This window comes from Panthera uncia, chromosome A2 (assembly GCF_023721935.1).
Source record: "Panthera uncia isolate 11264 chromosome A2, Puncia_PCG_1.0, whole genome shotgun sequence".
Classification (NCBI taxonomy): Eukaryota; Metazoa; Chordata; class Mammalia; order Carnivora; family Felidae; genus Panthera; species Panthera uncia.
Window position 1 is genome coordinate 72,886,356 of NC_064816.1, and position 23,314 is coordinate 72,909,669.

General features: G+C 37.6%; 1 protein-coding gene across 1 annotated transcript in view; it reads left to right on the forward strand.

Moving 5' to 3' along the window:
• The window catches only part of PNPLA8 (patatin like phospholipase domain containing 8), a 44,184-nt gene that overhangs the window by 14,735 nt on the left and 6,135 nt on the right, over positions 1-23,314 (forward strand). Inside the window, exons 5-9 of the mRNA XM_049641326.1 lie at positions 2,615-2,709; positions 5,586-5,757; positions 8,567-8,624; positions 11,216-11,410; positions 20,460-20,655. Of these exons, the coding sequence (XP_049497283.1) occupies positions 2,615-2,709; positions 5,586-5,757; positions 8,567-8,624; positions 11,216-11,410; positions 20,460-20,655 (716 nt within the window). The remainder of the gene's footprint in view (positions 1-2,614; positions 2,710-5,585; positions 5,758-8,566; positions 8,625-11,215; positions 11,411-20,459; positions 20,656-23,314) is intronic.

The window sequence follows — 23,314 nt, forward strand, 5'->3', positions numbered from 1 at the left end:
TGGATCCTGGGGTCACTCAGTAAGCAAAATCCAAGTCTTCATGGTACTTGCATTCTAGGGGAGGAAAGAGAACAAATAGGGGGGAAAAATGTACTTTTGGTAGGAATGGGTGTTATGAAGAAAAACAAAGCAAAGTGATAAAGAGTAGCAGTGCTATTTTGTACTGCCAACAAAAGCCAAATTATGGAAAGAGCCCAAATGTCCATCAGCTGATGAATGGACAAAGAAGATGTGCTATAGGGGTGCCTGGGTGGCTGAGTTGGTGGCGAGTCCAACTCTTGGTGTGCTCAGGTCATGATCCCAGGATTGTGGGTTTGAGCCCGGTGCCAGGCTCCACACTGAACATGGAGTCTCCTTAGGATTCTCTTTCTCCCACTGCCCCTATCTGCTGCTCAATGCCCTTTGTCTCTAAAGAAAATTAAAAAAAAAAAAAAAAAAAAAAAAAAAAAAAGATGTGATATATGTGTGTGTGTTTTGGGGGGGGTATATGTGTGTGTGTGTGTATATATATATATATATATATACACATGTATATATACATGTGTATATATATATGTATATGTCAGTGATGTGGATGGAACTAGAATGTATTATGCTAAGCGAATTAAGTCAGTCAAAGACAAATACCATGTGATTTCACTTGTGGAATTTAAGAAACAAAACAGATGAACATAGGGGAAGAAAAGGAAAAATGGGGATGCAAACCAGAAGAGACTCTTAAGTACAAAGAACAAACAGGGTTGCTGGAGGGGAGGTGGGTGGGGGGCATTGAGGAGATCACTTGTTGGGATGAGCATTGGGTGTTGTATGTAAGTGATGAATCACTGGATTCTACTCCTGAAACCAATACTACACTGTATGTTAACTAACTTGAATTTAAATAAAATCTTGGAACGAAAAAAAAAAAAAAGAGTAACAGTACTATTTTAAAGAGTGATCATGACCCTGACTTCTTTTTTTCCGGTTAAAAAAATTTATTGAGATATTAACTTATATCAGTTTCAGGTGTACAACACAATGATTTGCAGCGCACAGGACAGCCCCCACAGCACAGTTGTCCAGCCCCAGGTGTCACTCGTGCTGCTGATGGGACACCTCGGTGTAGGGGATCGTGAGAAAGCAGCCAAAATGGGAAGTTTATGTTGGAAGGAGGAAGGTGTGAGGGCTTGTGAGGAAAAGAACCCAGATCTTTTATTTCTTTTGTATATGAGAGCCTGGTAGGCTGTTAGGCTGATAGAATCAACCTGGCAGGTATACTTACTTTTAAATTTGTCCTGAAGTAGTTTATAAATACAGCACTTTAAAATAGTTTTCTTCCTGATTATACAAGTAAACCTGGGAGGAAAAAAAAAGTAAAGAAAAGCAAACAAAAATTGTAGCTCACAATTCCTAGATTATTTTTAATATTTTGATTTTTTCAAATCTTTTTTTCTTGCACAAGTATATATGTGCATGTTTATTTCTTTTTATATGATAGTGGTGGTCATATTGTTAAATATATTTATCTAGCATTGTCTCTAATTCTTCATGTCCCCTCACTTTGATTTCATAATGTATCTCTTTAATAAGCCATCTTATCTTCTCTTACCTCTCTTTAAATCCACATTATTTCTTAAAATTAAAAAAAAATCAGCATCTTTCGTTTTCTATTTTATTTATTTTTTAAAATATGTTTTTAAAATTTTATTTTATTTTATTTATTTTTTATTTCTTTAATTTACATCCAAGTTAGTTAGCATATAGTGCAACAGTTATTTCAGTAGATTCTTTAATGCTCCTTACCGTTTAGCCCACCTCCCCTCCCACCACCCCTCCAGTAACCCTCTGTTTGTCTGGTTTTCTATTTTAATCTTAGAATATTTTCTAGTGATTTCCTGTTTGACACTCTAAATTTTATTTGGTGGTCCCTGACTAACCACCACGATTCTCTGCCCCACATCTTGTATTGGGTTTAGACCATTTTGCTGTGTCTGTATATTTTCCTAGTGTTAAGAATTGTCCACGTGTTACACACATCCTGAATTGGCCTACACCTTCTAGCCTGTTTCATTTTTCACATTTATCATCAAGCATTTTGCTGCCTTGGCCAAGATCGAGAGATGAGCAAAGTCAGCAGCATAAATTATCTTAAATGTAGGGCATTATCTTAAAGTTGTTGAAAGTTTAAAAAAAACAATGAATAAAAGAAAACTTAAAAGTATGACTAGCAAAGTAGAGAAAACGAAAATATATAGAAGCATAGATAACCAACTTATAGTGGAGGGAGAAGAAACCACCAGTATACGGCATTCCAAAACTGGTGAATGGAGGTTTTAAGTATTTTCCACAGTTGGCGTGTTAAAAAAGTATATTTTACATTGGCATATCTTTGTAGTCTTATTCAAAGAGATACTAGCGTAAATTTAAAAATGCATTGCTATGACACAGGTTTTATACCATTGTTTAGTACTGGAGTTTTGAAAGTAATCTTAAAAACAGGCAGTTTTTACTGATGCTAATTTATGTTACTAATTTTTGTGTTTGCATCTAAGCTAGAAAAGCAACTTGTAGGCTTGTTTTATTCAATACTTAATTTCCTTGAAACAGGAATTTTTATCTTCCTTTTTGTCTGTAGGGGTGTGGTTGCTCTTCAGACACTGCGAAAATTGGTTGAACTTACTCAGAAGCCAGTTCATCAGCTCTTTGATTATATTTGTGGTGTGAGCACAGGTAAATTATTGGCATATGGAAGCCGTGCCTCCCAGCAGTATGCATTTAAAATTCTGGTTATTCTCTGAAGTGGTGGGTATTAGTTTTATGTTTTAATGATGGATAATCCTTTGATTGGCTTAATGAACTTTATAAAATGCTTATTGGGAGTAAGGTAACATTCAGAATTGGTTTTTAATGTGCTTTCCTAATACGTTTTAAATAAGCCACAGTGACAAATACAAATTACGAATTATTGCTTTATGGTGTAGTCACCTCAAGGAAAGTGTTAAAGTGGAAGGAAGGTAGGGACCAAAATTGTACTTAAACCAATGGAGTGTTAAAGATGGATACGATTTTATTTTTTGGTGAGACGTGTCCCTCTGTGAGGAAATTGCTTTTTATAACATTTTTTTGTCTGGTTGTTTAAAACCCGAATTTAAATTGATAAACGTGAGAATGTGTGTTTTTTAAAGCCTGCTTCTTAATATTGCTAGGTACATTTAAAGTTGTAGTTTCATATGTGTATAGAATAAATTGGCAACTTAGGATATGATTGTTACTGAATAATTTCGTAGTTTTCCTTGAGTCACCATCAGATAAATTTTTGTTTTTTCTGTTGGTTTTTCTGTTTCCTTCCATGAGCTCTGTCACCCATACATCCACCCGTGCCCACCCCATGTATACATTAAGCCCCTTGGGATACACATAGCTATTGTTTACCCCTGAGGTAACACTCAAGAACTATTAGGATTGTGGATCCTTGCTGTGTATTTTACTGTTTGACCTGATAATTTCTCACTTCATGTTAGTTGATCTTCATAGGCTTTTATTTCTATTTCTTTTTTCTCATTCTCTTAAAATAGTACTAAAGACTACTAGTAACAAAATCAAATGACTTCTCCACATTACGTGTGTCCAGTATGCCCAATATGCTCAAAGGGCATGTTAATTAATGTTCAGTTTTGAAAGCTTAATGAGCAGTTAAAGGAATGATTCAAACACATAAGGAATCGGTGATTCTTATGATGTTCCATGGAATGAGCACTAATTCCCCAAGATATTAGGTTACAGAAAGTTGTTGGGTTATAGGAAGTTATTACAGGTTTCTTTACAGAGGGACTTCAGAGATATTTTAGTATATTAAAAATGCATTGGGGACACCTGGGTGGCTCAGTCGGTTGAGTGTCCAACTCTTGGTTTCGTCTCAGGTCATGATCCCAGGGTTGTGGGATCGAGCTCCTCTGCAGCTCCGCGTTGAGTGCAGTAAAAGTGTGTTGGGACTGTCAGAATAGGAAAATAATATTTATTTCCCAATTTGATTTAACTGTGGAAACTTCCTAAAGAGACATTTCCTAGGGCTAATGTTCTTTGACACTTGTTTTGCAGCTTTACCCTGACCATTTCTGTTAAATTTTGTAGTAGTTCTTAGCAATTCACACATTTAAACAAGCAAACTTCCTGCTTTGGCACCACTGTTAGTAGGTGGATGCTCAATAAAGAGAATTTTAAATCACAGAGATTCATCATCCATGAAGCAGGGTATCCGTTTATGTGATATGTACATTTCTGTATTTATCATGATCTGTCTTTTCCATTGTCTCTTCTGGCTTACGTTAACCTTAACTTCGAATACAGTGCTTATAGTTTTCCTTTCTTCTTTCCATTTTGTATATTCTAATGTAGAAATTTTCTTTGCACTTAGAATTTTTATAAACTTAATAAATATATTTAATTTAAAGGTAATATCCTTACTGGTTCAGTAAAATTTAGTTTTAAAATAATCTGCTCATGTTTATAGTAGCTGTACTTGAAAGGAACTTAATTTTTGGCAGGTTATTTCTTGTGTTAGAGATTTTCTGCAAATTGAAAAAAATAGTTTCTATTATATAGTGATGCCATACAATTTAATTTAAAACATAAGCTGTTTTATCTTTTACTAGAATAACACTGAATATAATAAAATATTTAAAACTCATTATGATAATGAGTTGCTGTTTTTATTCTGTTTATAATGTCAAAATAAACTGTCATTCTGTATAGGTCTTTACCCCTAATCCCCCAAAGCTTTCTCGCCTATTTTTCTCCTTAATTCAGGTTTAGGCCAGTTAGATACACTAGGTGGCAGTGTGTCCTGCCACGTGCAGCTAGGATATGACATCAGCTATTTAAAAGGATATCCCAGAGACCTAATTACTTTTTTTTAAATTTTTTAATGTCTATTTTTGAGAGAGAGAGAAAGAGAGCTAGCGGGGGAGGGGAAGAGAGAGAGGGAGACAGAGAATCCAAAGCAGGCTCCGTGCTATCAGTGCAAAGCCCGATGTGGGGCTCGAACTCATGAACCGTGAAATCGTCACCTGAGCTGAAGTGGGATGCCCAACCGACTGAGCAACCCAGGTGCCCCGAGACTTAATTTCTTTCATTATTTTAATTCCCTGGACCAACTTGAAGGAGTAATTATTTTAATGAATTGTTAAGTTTTAAGGAATCTATGAAGGTTAGAAAGAACATCATCGACCGCAGCTTAATTGTGTATTTGATTTAATGTAAAACAACCATTTTTTATATTTTAAAATTGATCCTCCTCATCACTGGTTGACATTTAGTCCTTACTGAGGCCGGGTAAAGACCTTTACCTGTGTTAATCCTGATATAAAAACATGTATACAGTTTTTATTTTTTTTAATTTATTTTTTAGTTATTATCTTTAGTTATTATACATTTTTTAGTTATCTTTATTTTGTAGATGAAGAAATCAGGGCTCTGGCAGGTTAAGTAGTTTGTCCCAGGTGACACAGGGAGTGTTGCAGCTAGAATTTTAACCAAATCTGTGACTTGGGAAGTCTTATAAGTACTGTAATGTCAATGCCGGAAAAACCAAGCATTCTTTCTTTCAGGTGCTATATTAGCATTCATGCTGGGATTGTTTCATATGCCCTTGGATGAATGTGAAGAACTGTACCGAAAATTAGGATCTGATGTGTTTTCACAAAATGTCATTGTTGGAACAGTCAAAATGAGTTGGAGCCATGCATTTTATGACAGTCAAACCTGGGAAAATATTCTTAAGTAAGTTACAATTATTTTTTAATGTTTGATTATATAAATAACGTGCACATAATTAAAAAAGAATATTAAATTATTGGTACCAGTTAATTAGAGATGACCACTGTTACTATTTTAGTGTGTAATTCCAGTCACCATTTTTTTTGAGTTCATGTGTGAGATTTGCATGTAGAAGTTTCAATTCTTTCTAAGAATTGAGACCATCTAATAGATCGACATGTTTGCACCTTGTTTTTACTTAACATATTAGTCTTTCTCACGTCATTAACAAATATTCTTCTAAAACATTAATAGTTTTTAAACATTTTTTCCAGGGTACTACAAAGGCTTTATACTCACTTTCCCAAAAATACAAGCATAAAATTGAAACCTTTAAAATCACCCACAATACCATTCAGAGCTGTGGACCTTATATTTTCTTCTAGTCTGTTTTTCTAGACTGTATGCATTCTCATATGTATTTTATATAGCAGAGATTATATTGTAGCTTCAATTTTATATCCTTTCCCTATTTCCAACTTTGTGAAAATCTCTTGACAAATTTTTAAAGACTATGCTCCACAGTGTGATGGTACCATATTTTCTGAACCATTTACATTTAGGATATTTATGTTCTTAATTTATTGTGATTATGAACAGTGCTTCAGTAGGCATATCTGTATAATAAGACTATAAAATAGACTATAAGCCATTTTCTCTGTTATGAAGTGGTTTTTCCTTTTGTTACTCCTTAGGGTATCTTTATATATTTGCTTATTGCTGTTTCAGTGAAGGTTCTTCAAAGCCTTCCTTATTTTTAATCACAGCATTAATGACCTTTCTAAGTGTGATTAATTGTTTTTTTCTTTCCCTACTTTTTCACTTGTGCTGCAAAGCATACCACTCCAAAACTTAATGACTTATTTTTAAAAAAAAATTTTAATGTTTAGTTTTGAGAGAGAGAGAGAAACAGAGTGCAAGCAGTGGAGGGGCAGAGAGAGAGAGGGAGACACAGAATCCAAAGCAGGCTCCAGGCTCCCAGCTGTCAGCACAGAGCCCGACACAGAGCTCGAGCTAACAAGCCAAGAGATCATTACCTGAGCCAAAGTAGGATGTCTAACTGACTGAGCCACCTAGGTGCCCCAAAACATGGTGGTTTAAAACAACCTGATTCTGTGGTGTGGTCATTTCTTCTGTTCTTGCCTGACTGAACTCACTCCCACTCACACCACGGCTGAGATGGCTCCCGTGCCGGTCTCTCTCTACGCGGTCACTCTCATTCTGGACTTCATCCCATTAAAGTGGTCTGAGTTTCAAAAGGGCAAGCCCCAGTGCATGAATACTTATCAAGCCTCACTTTAATGGCATGTTTGCTGATGTCCCCTTGACCACAGCCACTGAAACCTAAGGTCTCTGGGAAGGGACTGTATACGAGGATATGGACATCAAGAAGTGCCATTCACTGGGGGGCCATTATTTTTACCTATCATTTCTGCTTTTTTTTTTTTTTTTTTTTTTTTTTTTTTTTTTTTGTCTTTTGTTTCTCTTATTTATTGAAAGCATATTTCTGCTTTTTTTTTTTTTTTTTCCTGAGATCATTTTGTGTTATTTTAGGGACACTTCAAGTATACCATCAGTAGAATCTATGAATGGTGACTTTTTTTTTTTTGTATTTTCACATCCATCTGAAATAAGCAATTAGTGTTCCTGGCTTTCTTTTTGAATTTATGTTCATAACTTCACTAAAGCGTATTACCTCTGTTTATAAAATCAAGGTTCAAAAAAAAAAAAACAAAAAACAAATGTGAACTTTGCTTAAACTGTAAAAGCAGCATGTTCCCAGGATCTCTGTCCCAATTTTACAGCAAGATTTCTATGAAAAGATTATTAGAAGAATACAATTGGTCTTCATGCAGATGAAACCTATAGATCAGGTTCGGAAAGACAAAGATCTTGTCTGCTTTAGAAAGTATTTTACATCAATATTTATAAAAGATTATACAGCGTAGATCACCACCTAATTTGTGCATACTACCTACATGTGAAATTCACTAATACTGTATTTGAAAATTATGAATATTGTTTGAAAAAAAATGTCATTAGAAACATGTTTTTTCTTTTTGAGGCAAGTTGGCAGAGAACATAGTTCTTATATTCAATAGAGGGGAAAATTACCTATTTTTAAGCCAGGGAAAAAATGTGCTCTGAAATAAAACTCCCTTATAATGGAATTGTGGGAATTGTTGCCCAAGGACAATATCTGTAATGTTGCGGTAATTCAGGTGCCAACTCAGATGATTTCCAAAGCATTTTTTAGGAGTGACTTTTGCTCTGTATTGCTAAAACAGGTTTAAAGTCTAAATGCTCTGCTCTGGTTTTTAGATCACTCTGTAACTACGCTATATACTTAGGCAGCTTTATCTCAGCATAGTTCCTCTATATTGTCAGGAGGACCCTGAAGACAACAGGTTTATTCTGCCTCCGTGCCTTTACCCCTTCCACATCCTGGCATTGGATGTGTTTCCTTGCCATCCCCTGCTGTCCTTCTCAAGCCACCCCTCCTTGCAGCCTGGGCTGATTCCTCCCCATACTATAGATACCAGCAGTTGAAATCAGAGCTTAACAAATAACTATATATTGTTTTGTGTGCACTAATTGTACTGTAAGGCACCTAGAGGTGCCTAATTTATTATATTTCTTAGTTTTATATTTCTTGTTTGTCGCTCATAGTACTTTGACAAAGCCCTGAGCAAACAGTGTTTTCATATTGTATGTTCCTTGATGTTAGGAGATAAAATCATTTTGATATAATTTAATTTTCTCCTTTATAAAGGGATAGAATGGGATCCTCACTAATGATTGAAACAGCAAGAAACCCTACATGTCCTAAGGTAAGTTTAGAGTCTTAAATATAATACCAATTTGGAATTCAAGGTCAGGTTGAAAGCACTTATTCTGGAGGCCCTTTCTTTATTAAGGGAAACATTTCTTAGGAACCTCTTTTAATAGATTATATTAATTTCTTACATCTTGGGCCATTCTGTGAAGATACAGGATGTGTTCATTAGACCTCTTCTAAAAAAAATTTTTTTTTTTAATGTTTACTTATTTTTGAGAGGGAGACAGAGTGTGAGCAGGGGAGGAACAGAGAGAGGGGGAGACGCAGTATCCGAAGCAGGTTCCAGGCTCTGGGCTGTTAGCACAGAGCCCAACATGAGGCTCGAACCTCACAGACCACGAGATCATGACCTGACCCAAAGTCAGACGCTTAACCAACTGAGCCACCCAGGCGCCCCGATAGACCTCTTCTATATCCAGTAAGAGTACAACAGAAGCTTAAAAACATGAAAGACTAGGACTAAAAATAAGGAAGAATTATTTTATCATAAGGTTAATCAATCTAGTGATTTAAGAAAGTCTGGCATTTCCTCCTGTAAGATTTTTAAAAGAAATTTTATATGCCTGTAGATATAGGTTAACATACGAATGGAACCTAAATTTTAAAAGTGTTAATGCCACTAGGATATGTCTCAGTGTGGCTGCTCTTTTTATTTGTTTTGTTTGAAACCCAGTGATCTGAGTATTGCTTGAGTTCTGTGTTCTTTAATAATACTTGTTATTTGAAGAAGGAATAGGATTTATGTATTTCAGAATCCCTTGCAGCTTGTATTTATTCTTTGGATAAGAATCTGTAGCCATGAAAAATCAAATACAGCTCCCTTTATTTCTCTTGCTTATTTAAATTTTGTTCATACCTTTTTCTTTTTTGAAATTTATTTCTGAGAGAGAGAGAGAGGGTGCGCCAGAGAGAGAGAGGGAGAGAGAGAATCCCAAGCAGCACAGCCCAGAGGCTGTCACGGGGCTTGATCTCATGAAACATGAGATCATGACCTGAGCCAAAATCGAGAGTCAGACGCTTAACAACTGAGCCACCAGGTCCCCCTCATTCATTCTTTAGATATTAATTATAAGCCCAATGTGTCAACACTCTGCTAGGCACTTTGGAGACCTTAGTGAGTAAATGCAGACATGGAGTTTATAGTCCAGTAGGGCAAGTAGGCATTAATCAGGTAATCACACAAATGATGTATAGTTTCCCTGAAATAAATGCTATGGACAACAAAAACAGTTCTCTGAACGCATGTATTTACAGGGACACGAGGGAAGGCTATTCTAAGGACATGAGGTTTGAGATCTTAGTGTGGAGGCTGATGAGTAGGAGCATTGCTGGCAAAGGGAAGGACCTGTGCGGGAGGAGGCACGGAGAAGTGCAGGAACTGAGAGTTCCAGAAGGCTGGAGCCTGAGGATACAAGGGCATCGTGCAAGTTGAGACTGAAGTGGCAGGTGAATCAGACCAGCAGGGCCTTGGAGGCCGTGTCATAACGAGACGAACACGGCTCTTTTGGAGAAGACCCCCGGGTGTGCCCTGCACCTCTTGTTGCTTCCCCTGTATGTCTTCAGAGCTTTCTGCTTGTTTGTTTTTAAGTCTTAGGACTCGCCAACTTTAAATAAAAGAGTAGGTGTAAGAGAACTTCAGCCACCTCGAAAAGTAATTCACTTGTGATAAAAGGGTTTATCGTGTTTCCCACAGGATTCTTAATTCAGCCTGTCTATATACCAATCCATAGACCCCCCTGGATTTTGGTGTGTGACGACTCTTCCCCACGGTGGCCTAGAGACACACTCAGATCACTCATGGGATCTAGGGATATCCCGTTTGGTTTATAAAATAACAAAGCAGACAGGCCCCTGACAGGGCTTGGCACAGAATCCTAATAACTTTGGCCTCCTCAATACCTTTCACCTTCTTCAGTTTATGTTATAAGTCATTAACAAATACAACACATTTTACATAAATTCAACTGATATCAATGAAATCCGAGACCCAAGATGGTTATTGTTAGTTATTTCAATAAAAAATCACCCAGCTACCAGTTATTAACTATGATAAGAAAGCCCCGAGAGTTTGTATAGTGTTAGTTTCAGTTACTAAAGTCATAGTGCCTTCAAAGAGAACAGAAGCAAAGACTAATCCGTAAATACTGTGAAAATAGCGTATTTATTCTTCTTCAAGTAGTTTGTGTTCATTGCTGCTACTGCTGTGTTGATTATTATCCAAAGATTTGCAAGTTTATGTCTTCTTAATGTCTTTTTACATAGCTAATCAAATCATGTAGTCAAAAATATCTTATTCTTGTCTTACAAGACCTGGGCTCTGACCCCTGAGCTACAGGACCTCACTATTATTGTCTTATAATACATTTCTCAAAATTATCTCAGTCCTTGTATCTATTTTCCCGTAAAGAACTACCTAGTTAGAAACATCTGGTTCCCTTTGTTGAACATCACATTTATGTTATACGTTTATCTTGATGGGTAGAATTGTAGGTGGTTCATACACTACTAAATAATAACTTAATTTTTCACAGATCCCCAATACGGCTGTTTACAATGGGTATTGTTCACTTTTTAATTTACTAGGTAGCTGCAGTAAGTACCATAGTGAACAGAGGGATAACGCCCAAGGCTTTTGTGTTCAGAAACTATGGTCACTTCCCTGGCATCAACTCTCACTACCTGGGAGGCTGTCAGTACAAAATGTGGCAGGCCATCAGGGCCTCGTCTGCTGCGCCCGGCTACTTTGCGGAGTACGCACTGGGAAACGATCTTCACCAAGTAAGTGGACCATGGCTTACCTTTGAAACATTCACGTGATTATAGAATCGGCACTTATTAAATGTCACATTTGTTCTTCATGTTTCCGTGTGGTAAAAAATGTGCCACACAGAATGTTTTTATTTGTTGTTTGTTTTCCTTAAATCAACAGGCCTTCTGGCTTGAGAACACATTTTAGGAAAGACTTTTTTTTTTTTTTTGTATATTACATAATGTGATTCATAACTAATTATGATCACTTATTGATGGAAAATTGTGTGGCTTTTCAAATGTAATAAAAATTAAAAAGAAAACATTCAAATGTAATAAAATGAAGTAAAAATTCAAGGTGAAACATGGTCCCTGGGAACGCGGAACCCAATCCGTTTGACAGTTTTGGTGGACATATTTTGAAGGAGATGATATAAAATAATAAGTTAGCTATGTGCTGGATACTTACATAGTCCTTGGCATGCATTGTGTCACTTAATTATCACTGCCTATGAGGTGGATAGAGTTATTCCCCTTTTACAGATGAGATAGTGGAGTCTTGAGAAATGTTCACTAACGAGTAGGATCACAGTTAGCAAGCGGCAGGATCAGGAAGCTGTCTATAGTTACACTTTTTCTAAGTTTATGGCTAAATGATGTATAACATTGACTATTGTTTCTGGTAATTTATTCTTTTTCTGTAATGTAGACTTATTTATTTATCATGAATCTTTCCTCTGTCAAGTTTTTCCCATTATTCATGGAAATCTTAACTCCTGACTTAAATGATAAAAAAGTGACGAAAACTCTTCAGCTGATACTACCAAAATATGTTTTATATATCCTTAATTTTGTAGATGATATCCCACTTAAAGTCAGTCTCATTCCATAGAGCTACTAACCTTAACTTTACTCTCTAGCAGTGAAGTATTTGTTGTGCTCTATGTATTTGGTATTTGGATAAATGTTGAGAGGAAAACTATTTTGATAAAGATTTTCACATGTCATTCAGAAGCTCCTACATACGTCGTTTGTCTATATGAGCTACACATCAACTATATAATTTCAGTTTACATGTGTCAATGTTATAATAACAAATACTTTTATCAGTTTTATTTTCTCTTATGTTTTTATAGTACCTTACACATATTTTAAAATGTTATGGTCAACTATCCCATTTTCCCCTGTCTTTCTAGAAGTAGTGTCACAATCTTTGTAGTCACGAATTTAACATAGGATTCCTTTTGTCTTTGGAGCCACTTCAGACTGTTTCTTACTTTGTCAAATCAGTCATTGTTGAATTATGTAAGGCACTTCCCCTGCTCGCCTTTCTTCTTTCTTCCACCCACTCAGGGCAGAAAGTGCTAGCTGGAGAGTCCTTCTGACATTGGTTTCAAGACTTATTGGTCAAAATAAAATTCTTACTTTAATATGTACCTTGCTGTTCTAACAATGATTTCTGCATATTCTTCTTCTCACCATGTCACAAACGGAGATAAATTTAGACTGTGTATTCAAAACATAGTACTTAAGGTTTATAACATAACTTTAAGATGATTGTCATGCTACAAAATCGCAGTTATGCCAAATATTAGTAGAAGTCTCAAATGATAAGTTACTGCATTTCAGGACCATGTGTTCCCAGACTTCCAAAGAAGTTATCTCATTTTCTTTTTATTTTTTTCATCTGAGAGGAAGTAGCTCTAAAGTTTAATTCAGTCCTTGGGAATACATTATAACAAACCAAAGTAATCCAAGTGGTTCTCTTTCCATTTCATTTAGACTAGTGATATTTCTTTTCATGCTTAGCCATTTTTATATTGATGACCATAATCTTTGAATTTAGGTTGAGCTACAGATTAACATAACTTACTGTACAAAGTTTATGTAAAGCATGTAATCACATGTACAGAGACTATACTTGGATGTAAATCAGTGACTTGACTCGGGAAGATTTGCACATCTAATTAATCATATTTAAATTAAATCTGGATTCTAAGCAAGCCCTATTGTTAAGAATATTTTTCTTATTCTCTTCCAAACATGAGGAAGAAATGGGATATTTTTCTACTGAAAGGACACCGTGAAAGATTGATTAGAACATTCTAAGATGTGAATGATCTTGATCGTTTAAACAAAGAAAACGTTCAAGTGAAGTTCCTTTCCAACCCTTCAGAACTTGTTACGAAGTTTAAAACTAAAATATGGTGCTTACTTATTACAGTCCTCTTATCCTGAGCTCTTTGAATAATTGAGTTATTTCCAGACTCATCTTTAAAATCTCTTTTAACTGTCATGTCTGACATATGTTTTAATGTAAGTTACTTCATATCCTTTTGGAACCACATAGAGTATAAATTATAGACTAACATTCTGTTTGAGCAGTTATTGAAAATAGTGCTATAATTAAGAGGTGCGAGTAGGTAGATGTATGGATTACATTTGCCTTTTCCTATAAAGAAAAGAATATGGTAATATTTACAAGGTTTATTACATGTCTTAGAAAATTATAGTGAGAGGAATTCTTTTTGAGTAGTTTTCTAATCTATTATTTCTCTCCCCCCTGCCCAAGTAGCATCGTATCTATCTTGAAATAGTGCGTTTTACATAAAATTATCCCTTCTCTCTCTTTTTAACTTTTATTGGTATACAATTGATATACCCCAAAGTGAACATATTTGATGGGTACAGTTTGATGAGTTTGGACATATGCATGTCCCTTCTCTCTTACCTTTTCCCATCTCCACCTCCAGAATTGAATCATTAATTCTCTGCCTTTGGAGAAAGACCCTGATAAATTCATTTGCACTAAAGGTTTTCATGACAGATTTTCATATGTTATCTGTCTTAGGCCTAATTTACATTGTGAAAGGTTATGTCCAGAACTCAGAATACATTAACCTAAAAGGGATTTTGTTATTTCATGTAAATGTTCCAGGTAAATAGTGTCTTTAGCAGAAAGAACCGGCCTGGTACCTGGCAGATTGTGCCTGCGCCAGGCCACAACTATTAATTTTCAGTATAACTGGTCAAAAATGTAGTGACTGCTTGCTCAGTGCCAGAAACTGTGTTAACCTTGAAGACCCTAAAGGTTTTAATAAGTGCCAGTTTATTGCTTGCGTTTCCTGGGTCCTACCCTCGAATAGCTCAAGCGAGGGGAATATAAGCACAGGAAAATAATAACAGGATAAATTCAATAACGAAAATATGTACAGGGGTAGGAAGTGGTTTATTCTATCAGGACTGGCTTTACAAAGACGTTTCCACTGCAGTTGAGAGAGAAAGAATGAGTAGGGCAGGATAGAAACGGGATTGGGAGGGAAATAAGGAGAGCTTAATGCTTTTAGAGTTTCTCTTGAGGGTGATAAACACATTTTGGAAATAGACAGTGGCGATGGTTGTAAAACATTCTGAATGTAATTAATGCCACTGAATTGTAACCTTAAAAATGCTTAAAAGGACCAATTTTATGTTTGGTGAATTTTACCATAATAAGAAACAAAGTTTTTTTTAACTCAAAAAAGAATAAGCTGAGATGAGATGATTAGGAGACATTCACATTGTGCAATGGTCATTTCCTGGATGGGATTCCGTATGATTTGAAATGATTAAATGTACATTAAAATCAATCAAAAGTATTTAAATTTTAGGCTGTTAAGTGCATGTATGATGTACTGCTATTAAAACACAATCCTGTATGTATCTCTGAGAGATAAGTAGCAAATTATTCAATCAGTTCATTTTTTTTTAATATTTATTTTAGAGAGAGAGAGAGAGAGAGCGTGCGCGTGTGCGCGCGCATGAGTGGGGGAGGGGCAGAGAGAGAGGGAGTCACGGAATCTAAAGCAGGCTCCAGGCTCTGAGCTGAGATCATGACTTGAGCTGAAGTCGGAGGCTTAACCAACTGAGCCACCCAGGCGCCCTGCAATCAGTTCATTTTTTAAGTCTTTTTTACATGAGCATCTAGCAGTGGGCCTGGCAAATACACAATAAATAAATAACTGTAAATATGAATACTTAAATGAATGGAAAGGTTAAAGGAAATACCACGGTCGTAACATTAGCCTGATGACTTCCTGATAGAAGAGGCATTTGACAGGAGTGGGCTAAGTATAACAGGGCTCAAGGGACGGTGTGCCTCTCCGTGGACTAGAGTGAACACAAAAATCTTAACTTCTGCACGTATTTGATGGAAAATAGGTAAAGGTAAAGGAATGGGAATTTAAAGCATGACTATTAAAACCATTAGAAACCTGGCAACTCTTTAATTTGGGAGTGGTTTTGTTATTATCAATTTTTGCTACACCTTGCTTGCCCCTTATCTTTTCTCCCCTTTCTGTCTTTTCTGACCCTTCTTTATGGGCTTTTATAATAGTGAAGTATTCCATCTAAAATACTGAGATGATTAGAAGTTACAGAGAGTATAACCAGAATTTAAAACAAAAGTTTTAAAAGAGGTAACTTTCTTGCTGAATTAGAAGTGAAATGTCTGTTCTGAAATGTCTCTGTTATGTGATAGGTATTGTTCTAATGTCCTATTAATTGAAAACAAAGGAAAAAGTTGAAAATATTAAAATTTATATTTGAGAAGCCTTTACGAAATAATTATTGCTACCTACATTCAAGGAATCCTAGTAGGTTTTCACAGAGTTAAACAGTACAAACGGCCGATGTAAAACTGTCAACAGATGTATAAAGATAGCTAATTTTTAAAAATTCTTTTAGAGAGGGAGAGAGCGTGAGCAGTGGAGAGGGACAGAGGGAGAAAGAGAATCTTAAGCAGGCTCTACACTCAGCACAGAGCCTCATATGGGGTTTGATCCCACGACCCTGGGATCATGACCTGAGCCAAAATCAAGAGTCAGATGCTCAACCGACCGAGCCACCCAGGCACCCTAAAGATAGCTAAATTTAAAAATAGTTCCTTTCAACTGGTGAATGATAAACTATGATACATCCAAATAATTAAATACAACTCAGCAATAAAAAGGAATGCATTACGGACATGTGCAGTGACATAGATGGATCTCAGAAGCATTATTCTAGGTGAAAGAAGCCAGACTCAAAACACTGAATACCGTATGATTCCATCTATCTTGATAACAAGAGCTAATGTGTGACCTTGGAGAGTAGATGGAAGAATGGATTTGGAAGATAAGAGGATTGAGCATCTGAGAGTCTAGGGTGTTAGAAAGTTGTGAAGTCACATGGGGTGTGATAAAGAATTTCTACCCCTTCCTACATGGGATAGTAAGGAAACCTGTGAGCCAGGTGCTCACCAGTTTGTTGAATGGGGAGGTGACAGGTGACAACAGTGGTGGTGGCTGGGGGGAATAGCAGAACCGTTAAAGCACATGAATTTTCCAAGTGGATTGAGACTAATAATGGTCTAGAAGGAACACTAAAGAATAAATAGGACACCGTCCTCCTAACCACTAAAGTATGGGAGATATGAAAGAATCAACAGCTACCTGGGAAACAGTATTGGGGAAGAGCCACATTTCTGTTAAAGAGCGCACTTTCAGAAGAAGGTGAGATGACCTTGGCGGTTTCAACTGTGGAGCAGTTCCGTACAGCACAGCGGGAGACGTCCAGGAGGAGTGAAAGACTGTGTCCGTGGCAAGCAGGCTCAGGGACTTGAGTGGCAATGTTGAATGGCGCAAAGACACTGGAGTTTAGAATAACAGGTGAATTTAGCCCCTATCGGGTCTGAGGAAAGTGAGCCTAGTAGCTCTAAAAACCTTAAAAACCATCCCACCCTCCACGGTGATCATTTCCAGCAGACACAGTGTCGGTTCACCTGCTTCAGGCTCGGCACACTCGAGGCTGGCACGCCTTTCGGCCTGGCATGGCGTAGACAGACATCCGAGTTTCTGCTGGATGAACTGAGGCAGCCTACTCGGTGGCACAGAAGGTTTACTTCTCCTGGTCTTAACTGGCACTTTGATCCGTTTAAGATTCTTATCGTTTGTGTGTATTCTCTCTCTGCCATGCTGTTTCGGGTTTCGGAATGACTTAACTGTTTTCCTAACACGCATGCTGAAAATTAGGCCTGTGGGATCTGTAATAAAGGTAAGCACGATGATGGCGTGTGTGCTTCAGTCACACATGTCCCTCTTCCTTAGTCTAGACAAGGGAGGGAAGCTTCCCCCTCCTTAGGACACCTCCTGCCAGTCGGGTGACAAATGACAGAACCCAGTCTCCCCCTTTTTTGTGTCCCAGACCTGAGGCCGTCCACAGGCCAGCTTTCTGCAGTCTGTAGCTTTCAGCGACAGTCGAAACTCGAGCCTCTATCAGCCACAAAGGGACTTTCTGAAAACAGCCAAAGAGCTGAAGTGTGGTGGGCCTGCGAATAAATGGGCCCCTGTTAACTGGAGATGTCTTTCGAAAGAATAGCCTTTTCTCATGAAAGTCAACACGTGTGGATACCTAAAACACATTCTTTTGAAGAGATGATGCTAGAGAGTGATGGAGGGAGGTAGAGATCAGATCAGAAGTGGCAGCAAACAACCCATCCTGAAATGGAGACCAAAACGAGCAGTGAAAACGCGTGACCCAACGGTTTTTCTGCGAATCCCGTGTATGCCTGTTACCCCAGAGGAATCCTGAGGCTACACCCTGGGGATGAATGACATGGGCCGTAATAAAGGACTGTTAGGGTCAGATCGGCTGTTCCATAACTAAAGAGCCAGTTACCTCTGGGACATTTCTGTGCTGCTGCCTTCTAGTGTAATCTCACCGATGCAGGGTGTTACTTGAGATATGTGTTTTTGAAAAGTTGTTTTGGTAACGCTTAAAATAATGAAGAGTTGTCATTATCTGTGATCTATGAAATAAATCCTCCCCCTCCCCCTAAGATAATGGAACATAAATTCACAAAAAGGTAAGGTGCGATTCTCTTTCGTGGTCCGTGAGAAATTTTAGTGACACTGGTCACTTCGTTACCAAGGCAAAATGCTGCATGTTTTTAATGGGGCCTTGAAGCCAGAGAACAGTAGTGTTGGCAGTGGGGGAGGTGGGGGAGGTGATTTTCCACAAGGAAAGGAAACCACTTGGCAGAAGTCTCTGATCCTTTGAGTCCCCAGTTTTGTAAAAAGACAGTCAAATCACTACCTCACTGGAGCTTGGATCGCCGCATGTACTGCTTTTTACCTTTGTCAGAAACTTGCAGATTACTGGGGGAAAGCTGTCGGCAAACACTTCTTGAAGTTCTAGGGCCGGTACTAAAATAAGTTGCCATTGAGCCTATACACTCAGTGTAGTACCTAATCCTAAAATTTTAGAAATTATCAAGTCACATCTTATTTTTAAAAGTCGTGATGCCTCTGCCAAAGAGCTAGGAAGTGGAAGCTAAGCTGAGATTGGAATTAGAAGCAGCAATATTTCTGATCTGTGTTTTCCCCCACAATTCTGAATCATCAAGAGAAAATTGAAACATCATCATTATATTCTTTTTTGAAAAGCATATGGCTTATTGCAGAAAGGGTTTTTATTAAATGCACACCCCTGTACACACACTCTGTCCTAAGGAAAACTTAGCCATGCAAAGTGGCTCATTTGCCCAAGATCCTAGTTTGCCATAATTTTGCTGTAGTACACTAAAAAAGAATTTTGAGGGGCTCCGACTTTGGCTCAGGTCATGGTCTCACAGTCCTTGGGTTCGAGCCCTGCGTTGGGCTCTGTGCTAACAGCTCAGAGCCTAGAGCCTGCTTTGAAAGCTGCGTCTCCCTCTCTGTCTGCCCCTCCCCTGCTCTCTCTCTCACGCTCTCTCTCTCAAAAATAAATAAAACATTAAAAAAAAAATAAAAACGAAAAAGAATTCTGAAAATACAGGTCTTAAGGAAAAATATTACTTCTTTATAGATCTTTATCCCGTAATATTTGTGTCACTGTAATCTCAGTGCCTGTATTTCACATGTGTACTGCCTTAGGATATGCCAATTTAAGCTTGTATCTCCTCTTCCTATTCTTGAGGAAAACCTATTTTTTTCAAAATTCTTTTTCAGTGTACTAGTACAGAATTCGGCAGTCTCTTATCTTCCAGTAGAGACGGACTGTTTTCAGCTCAACATGTTAGGATTATTTCACTTAGGTTCTTGCTGGATCAATTACTCTTGGCCCATGTTTTGAAGAGTGAATGGGAGTTAGTTGAGCTAAGAAGGGGGCTGGAGAAAGAGTGTTCTGAGTGAGATAGCATGTCCAAAGGCACAAAGGCAAGGGGATGTGGGTTATCAAAAACCTGCAAGTAATTAATGAGTGACTGGACTGTAGGCTTAGAAGCTGACCAAATCTGTGTGGCACTATCTGGAATTAATGGGAGACAGTTACAGAGAGGGCGATATGGGCGTATTAGAAGGAGTAACTTTTCCAACAGTTTATAGTTTTTCAGGATTGAAGGGATACACTAATACCAAGAGAGGTTTATCCCAGTGATGCAAGGCTGTCTATATACTGTTATTCTACAGTTTTACAGTATTTTTTTGGCATGTTTAATCCTTCTGAATTCTTCAAAATAATAGTTATAATTGATAAATGCTTAGCATTACAAGGTTTGCCTACTTTGTTTAGATGATATATGTGTTTTAATGAATGTGATACTTTGAAATTGTATTGTTCACAGAGTTGCAGTGAAATTAGTTGAATTAATTTGTTTCTATTTGACTTATGAACAAAAAGCTAGTTTTAATCGTTTGGTAGAACCGCAATTTTTTTGTTAGTTTTTATGTAGACTCTATAGTGACCACTGAACAAGGATAATATCTTTAAAAGGTAATTCTGTTCGTTTTAGTAGTTTTGAGAAAAATATGCAAAGCGATCAAGGAAGAAGTTAAAAAACTTTCATAATAGGAAGGAAAGTGTAATAAGGCCAGTGAATTTTCCCATTGTCTTTTTTGAAGCTGTGGTATACAAAATAAATACTTTAAGGGAACTTCTTGTTTTTAAATAATTTGTTTCGTTCACTACTCTCCTTGTGAGTAAATTTCAAACTGTTTAAAATACAGCTTTGTTTTCATGTTTGTAAAATGGAATTTCACTTTTCAGAGTTCTGCACTATATTTTCTTGACTCCTGTTTTGCAGGATGGAGGCTTGCTTCTGAATAACCCCTCAGCGCTCGCCATGCACGAGTGTAAATGTCTTTGGCCGGACGTGCCCTTGGAGTGCATCGTGTCTCTGGGCACCGGGCGGTACGAGAGTGATGTGAGAAACTCTGTGACATACACGAGCTTGAAAACCAAGCTGTCGAATGTTATCAACAGTGCTACGGATACAGAAGGTTAGTCTGTTTGCCACCTTAAAGCACCGTAACGTCTCAAGTTCACTTTTGGGTAGCATATGCCGCTGCCGACTACAAAAGAGTGTGTTGTGTCTACACGGGAGGCTCACGGATGTAGGGGAGCAAATCTTATGTTTCCATTTCTCCTCACTCATTTCTTCTCAGTGACCCCAGAAGAGAGACTGTTCTTCACCTGGGCCCTGGTGTGTTACCTTTGCCTGGGTACAGTTGGAGAAGTATCTGAAGCAGGATTAGCACAAAGGTTTGGTTGGAGACTCTTAAAATGTGAATTAAATCCTGTCTTTAGCCTGCTCCGAACCCTCTAGGCTTCCCATCACACTTAGACCAAAATCACAAAGCCTCAATCACTGAAATATACCAGGTCCTTTAAGAGCTGCATCCCTCCCCCTCTCCTCGCATGGCCCCCCTCTGTCAAGTCGTCCAGCCACACTTTAGTTCTTGCTGTCCTCAGACTCGCTAGGAAGTCTCTTGCCTCGGGACCTCTACAGTTGCTGTGCTCTCTCTGTGAGGTCTTCTCCCACATTTATTCTTGATTCACTTCCCTGTTTCATTCAGGTCTCTGCTCAGATGTCACTTCCTCGGAGAGACTGTTCCTGATTCCTTTCCACCCCCTCACCATGTCATTCTAACCTCCTTACCCTGCTTCCTTCTCTCTCTCTCTTTTTCCAACCTAGAGCATTCTCTCATTGTGTGGATATGGATTACATTTTTGCTTGTGTGGTTGCTTATAGTCTCTCTATCCTGCAAGAATACAAGGTGGAAACTTCTCCAGTTGACTATGTTGACTGCAGTGCCCACCACATAGTAGGCAGTCAATGAGTATATGTTGAGTGTCCAGTTTTGGCCTTGAGATGTAGATCTTCTTATTTTACTATTTTATTTTAAGTCTTTTATAAATCCGTTATTCAGTTCTTAAAAAGAATTGTCACCATTTAACAGCACCTTGCTTCTGAATCTCATTCTTTCCATATCGTCAAGTCATTAGCCTACATGAGGATCTTAAACTCCCCACTAAGGACTTTTATCTATTAATGACAACCCAAGAGAAGCTTATATACTGGATTTTTCACTATCTGAAATTTTGTCATCAAATCAATAAAATACTCTTTTCTCTCTTTTTTTTTTTCCCCATTACATTTTTACTGTATTCGATCACAGCACAAATGCATTTGACTTACACCCGGAATACTAAACTTCCGAATGTTTGCATTGAAATAAGTGCCTGTGGTGGCATAAGACAACTTTCTTAAGGATGGCATGACACTGCTTCTGCGATACGATACGTGTGGCATATTTTTATGGACATGCAAGTGAGAAGTTAAAACAGAATGGTGCTTGATCTGTGATTTAAAAATAGTAAAAGAAAATTTCTTACTATTTTTCATCAGACTCTGAAATTACCACCATTCTTATCAAGAAGCATATATCTAGGTCTATACAATATTGTGATTGTATAATCTGCTGAGAAAAAGAAGCCCTAATCAGCCAGTCTCAAAATATTTCTGTGTATCTGGTGCAAAGCATGTGATGGACTAATTGGAATTTTCAAGAAACAAGTAATGCTGCTTCCACTCTAGTGTACTTACACTCTAGTTAATGAAAAAATTGAGTGAAACGTATGTAATTGCTGGTACTAGATGGTTCTTGAACTATAAAAACTGCAGTTTCTGGGAATGCAAACTGGTGCAGCCACTCTGGAAACAGTATTGAGGTTCCTCAGAAAATTAAAAATAGAACTACCCTAGGACCCAGCAATTCACTACTAGGCATTTATCCAAGGGATACAGGTGTGCTGTTTCGAAGGGACACATGCACCCCCATGTTTATAGCAGCACTATCAACAATAGCCAAAGTATGGAAAGAGCCCAAATGCCCATCGATGGATGATTGGATAAAGAAAATGTGGTTTATATATACAATGGAGTATTACTTGGCAATCAAAAAGAATGAAATCTTACCATTTGCAACTACGTGGATGGAACTAGAGGGTATTATGCTAAGCGAAATTAGAGAAAGACAGATATCATATGACTTCACTCATATGAGCACTTAAGATACAAAGCAGATGAACATAAGGGAAGGGAAGCAAAAATAGTATAAAAACGGGGAGGGGGACAAAACATTAGAGACTCTTAAATATAGAGAACAAACTGAGGGTTACTGGAGAGGTGGGAGGGGGGATGGGCTAAATGGGTAAGGGGCACTAAGCAATCTACTCCTGAAATCATTGTTGCACCATATGCTAACTAACTTGGATGTAAATTAAAATAAACAAAATGGTAAAAAGAAAAGAAAAACAAGGTATTATAGAAGTATGTGAAACATTTATCAATAAAAATATTTCCAGGTTTAAAAAAAATGCAATTCCATTTAGTTCAGTCTAAAGTATTATCAATTAATAAATGGTGAATAGTTGTAAATGATTAAAACTATGAATTAAGAAGGGGAATAAGAAAACTAAAATAGGTTATTGTGGGGATTTTACAATAAGTAAATTAGACTAGGGTCGCCTGGGTGGCTTAGTCAGTTAAGTGTCCGACTTCGGCTCAGGTCATGATCTCAGGGTTTACGAGTTTGGGCCCTGTATTGGGCTCAGTGCTGACAGCTCAGAGCCTGGAACCTGCTTCAGATTCTGTGT